The 4605-nt window shown below is 38.0% G+C and overlaps 1 protein-coding gene across 1 annotated transcript; it reads right to left on the bottom strand.

Annotated features, from left to right (window-relative positions):
- Positions 1-657: 657 nt before the first annotated feature.
- On the bottom strand, positions 658-3840 carry LOC149572935 (putative L-type lectin-domain containing receptor kinase S.7). Its single transcript, XM_089814051.1, has one exon. It carries the CDS (start codon positions 3377-3379, stop codon positions 1316-1318), a length of 2064 nt encoding a protein of 687 aa, XP_089670177.1. The 5' UTR covers positions 3380-3840; the 3' UTR covers positions 658-1315.
- Between the last annotated feature and the right edge of the window lie 765 nt (positions 3841-4605).

A 4605-nucleotide genomic window follows, 5' to 3' on the forward strand; every position in this document is an offset into this window, starting at 1 on the left:
GCACCAAACAAAGAATACAAATCATATTCTAATTTCCTATTCCTATTCTGGTTATATTCCAACAACCAAACAGGCCCTTAAGGTAGTGCTTAATGTATACAACATTTTTAATTTTTTTAAAATAAAATAAAATAAAATATTTTATAATTAAATGAAAAAAACCCTATATAACAATTTCCAAAACACAATCATAAAAATGTGATAGATTGTAGAAATCTCATAGCATCATTTTCTAAAAGTGTAAAAACTTATTAGTTATTCAAATTACAACTTGTCCACAAAAGATCCATAACTAATAAGCTTACAATAATATTAATTTTAAGTACATACTAAACAAAGATCCTATTATCACTTCATATATTGTCGAAATCTCATAGCATTATTTTCCAAAAGTATGAAAAATATTAGTTAAAGTTCAAATTATAATCCACGAGTAGTAAGCTTCGTCCACAACCAACGGTTCCTTTCACGGGACAAGTTCAAATCCATAATTAGACAGATCGATTCCACAAGCGCCATAACAAGCCTGGTAGAAGCGCAATTACGAGTTTCAAATTACTCAAGCGCGATAACAAATTGATCCGTCTCTTGATGAGAAGTAATTTCTAGGCACGTTTGAAAATAATGCATATTGGTGAAACAAATTGAACAGCAGGAGACAGCACTGAAATATTAATTATTATTATTATAATAATACAGCAACACCTGCATCTCATATTTCAGAAATCAATTTCAGCAGATATAATACAGATGAGCATAAGCTAAGTGTGATGAAATGTCTTCAACACTACTAAGAAATAAGCAGACAGTTGTAATTCTGACTGCAATTCAGAGAAGAAAAGTCTTTTGTTTTAAAATCAATTACAACAACAGACCAATTACAAATCTTGCTCTTATCGTAGACACAGGAAACAATGCTGGATTCTGCAGTCAATACCCAAAAGACTCTCGTTGCCAAATTAAACTGAACACTTGGTTATAAAGAGCAAAAACGCTCCATTAGAGGGAGTTACTAGCTATGGACATCAATGTATGGAAGAACAAAGGTAAACAAGTAAATATTTACTGATTATGTGGTAAAGCACTAGAAAACTTCATAGAAACACTTTTTTTTGATGGAGGGATTAGGTCTGCAAGACAGCCCAGCAGAGGCATGAATTCTGCAAGGTACCACTCAGTGAAGGCCACTACAGAAACGTTTTAGCAACCCGATACGGATGCACTCGTGCCTGAGTGAAAACTCTTCGACTAAGAGCCAAAGATTGAGGGGTATAATCCCTGCAAAAATGAAGGGAAACACACTTTAATTTGAGATTCAGGTGGAAGAATGCTCCTTCAAACTTGCAGAAGAAGGGCTAGAAGAACTCTGGCTCTGTCCAGACTCTGAAACAAAATCCTGAAGATTGAGAACAAGAGTAGATCCAAATGACAAGCTAGGCTTAAAAGTAGGAACACAAGGAAGGGGCACTTCTCCACCTAGAATCTGTAACACCTGTCTCATTGTAGGCCTTGAGAACGAATGAGGATGAGAACATAAGAGACCTACACTTAACATCCTTGTCATCTCATCTTCATCATATTCTCCCTCCAACCTTGGATCAGCAGCCTCCAGGAGCCTCCCTTCACCTTGCAAACCCCAAACCCAATCAACAAGATTGTTCTTCCCGGAAGGCAAATCCTTTTCAATGGGCCTTCTCCCACATGCCACCTCCAAAACCACTGCCCCAAAGCTGAAAACATCAGTTTTCTCAGAGGCCTTTCCGAATTGAAGATACTCTGGGGCGAGGTACCCCATAGTTCCTGCCGTGAGAGTAGCATCTGGACTCTTGTTATGATCCATCAGCCTCGCTAAGCCGAAATCCCCGAGTCTAGCATTGAAGCTTGAATCAAGCATAATGTTGCTTGCCTTTATATCCCTATGGATCACCTGCTGCTCCCATTCACCATGCAAATAGGACAACGCAGAAGCTACTCCCATTACAATCTTATATCTATGTCCCCATGAGAGCACTGGACCCTGCCCTTCTTGGAAGAGAAGCTTATCCAGACTACTATTAGGCATGTACTCAAACACAAGCAAAAACTCCCCCTTTTCATGGCACCATCCTTGTAGATGAACCAGATTTCTATGCCTAAGACGTCCTATAATGGAAAGCTCCGCAAGAAACTCATTCTTCCCTTGATTATTATAAGTTGATCTCTTCACCGCAACCGCAGTGTCGGAGTCAGGAAGAACTCCCCTGTAAACAGTCCCAAAAGCTCCGTGACCTATTACTCTACTTGGGCTGAATCCTTTGGTTGCAATGCTCAACTCCTTGTAAGTGAATTTCTTAGGGGATTTCACCACATCAGACCTGAATGAGTCGGAGGGCCTTGAAGCTTTCCATTTTCTGTACGAAAACCATGCAATGAAGCCAAAAAACAATACAAACAATATAGAAGACCCTGTTATGATACCCACTAAGGTTAATCTACTAAAACAAAGGCCTCCACGACAACCTCCCCTTCTACTCATTACATGACCTCCTACGCCGCTAGGGTTTGTTATGTTCTTAGGGTTCGTTACATTCTTGGGCAGTGAAGAAACCACGGGAGAAGACAAACCAGAGCTCTGGAAACTCCATTCTTCAATTGTATGAAGCTCCGTGCTCCCTCCCGTTGAAGCACTAAAACCAATGTACATGTATTCATTAAAATACTTTGAAAAATCAATACTTACAGACATCAGAGGCTTCTCAGGCCTCACACTGCTGTAACTCAACCACACGCGGGCTATTTTCTCAGTGCCGTAGTAATCAATCCATGCCGTTATTAAGTCTCCGCTCTTCAAATCGATTTGAAGGAGGCCCACATCAGCTACTTTATAGGAAGTCAGATTGCCTAAATCCAAGCCAATATGGTTGGCATTGGGATCGTTGAACTGCACATCTAGAAATGTATCGAATTCCACTGCTATAGTCCTCATCTCATCATTCTGTGTGGTCATGGTGGCATTGACGAGCCCCAAAAATGGTCCAGAGCTTCCTACCGTGTTGTTATCTGATGTAATAACAAAGGCTAACCCTTCCCCAAAGGATACAGGATCAATATTTGTTATGGAAAAGGAGAACATGGTTTTGAATGAAACAGAAGTGTTTGTTTTTGGGTCCAGGAATTGAACGGGCTTGTTGTACAGAGCTCTTCCGGCGCTTGAGTTAGGGACTGCTAAGTCTCTCGTAAGGCCTATTGCGCCATTTCTGAGATATGCATCTCCTACAAGAGTCAGGTTTCTGAAGGAAAACGTTGAGAAATCAAAGCTGGTGTTTTGGGCATTAGATTTCACGGGGAAAAAGGAGATTGAGAGCAGAAAACAGAGCAGACAGTCAAGCCGAGAGCTCATCCTGGTTTTGGAGAAGAGAATGGCAAGAGCCCTAAAAACTTTACAGAATGTAAAGCCGTAAGATCTTTTTGGGGAAAGGAAGTTGCAGGATAGGATCGTTGGAACTGAATTTGTCCAAAACAATAAAGGCGTGGGAATCCGCTTCTGCCTGCTAGAAAACAAGTTGTAAACTAGCAAACAGATTTACTGGGTTTTGAATCCGATAGAGAGGAAGTGAAACACAGGGCAAGGCTTTTAGTAAATGCATATTGGGCATTGTTGCAGACCATATATATTAACACAGCAAGAAGAATGATCAAAATAAAACGGCTATGGAGGAGCTGGGAATTGGTCCAAACTAAAATATTGATAGAATACAGAGAAAAGGAAATGGAATTACTGGTAATGCAGTACTGACGAGATATCCAAACTGAGTGCCCCCAAATTCCACCCAGCTGTAACGGATACATATCAGCCACAAACAAACAAAAAGTTATTTGAAAGTGTGGATGGAGGTACTTTTCCTTATGGATAAGAAAGCAAATTTGAATTTTGAGATGGTACCTACTTATGATTTTTTTTTCAAAAAATACATTTAAAAAAAACAAGTAAGTCACAATTTGTAATGAATTATTAAATATTTCTAGTTTTGAAATCAAGGATGGGCTATAATATATTTAATTTATATTAATAATATTTTTGTAATACTTATTGCATCTAGGTGATGTTAGCAAAGGTGAAGCATTGGACTTTTAGGAGATCCATCCATAACATTACTAGGTTAAGTATGCTTTGCTTGCTATACCATTTGCAAAACAAGTATTGACTCTAATAGCAATATCATAATTTGGCTTATGAAAAATATCTCTTACTTCTCAATATCAAGTCTATATGGCAAAATTGAAGTCTATGGAATGTAATTTTTCTCTTCTATTATTTTGTTAAATATCCGAGGAGGGAGTGTCCTTGCACTACATTGAGTCTTTGCTAGAGTGTAATAAATCACTAAATTTGAGGAGTCATCCATCCTTTATGTTATCTTGACAACAAGACTACCCAAAATCAAACTTTTGTTGTCTACTCGCATTAAAGAGGAGACACTAGACCATGGATTGAACAAGTGAATTAATTTTATTTGAAGAATATTTAAATGATTAAATTTATTTACTTAATATTTTAAGTAGTTTTATTTTCTTAATAGAATGTTTTAATCAACACGATGAATTGGAGTTTAAAACTAAATTTAT

The sequence above is a fragment of the Cupressus sempervirens genome, chromosome 2, assembly GCF_028749045.1.
Source record: "Cupressus sempervirens isolate cs-2001-9-10 chromosome 2, ASM2874904v1, whole genome shotgun sequence".
Lineage (NCBI taxonomy): Eukaryota > Viridiplantae > Streptophyta > Pinopsida > Cupressales > Cupressaceae > Cupressus > Cupressus sempervirens.

Excerpts from the sequence above, each read along its gene's own strand:
- LOC149572935 (XM_089814051.1), bottom strand. The coding sequence starts at position 3,379 with ATGAGCTCTCGGCTTGACTGTCTGCTCTGTTTTCTGCTCTCAATCTCC.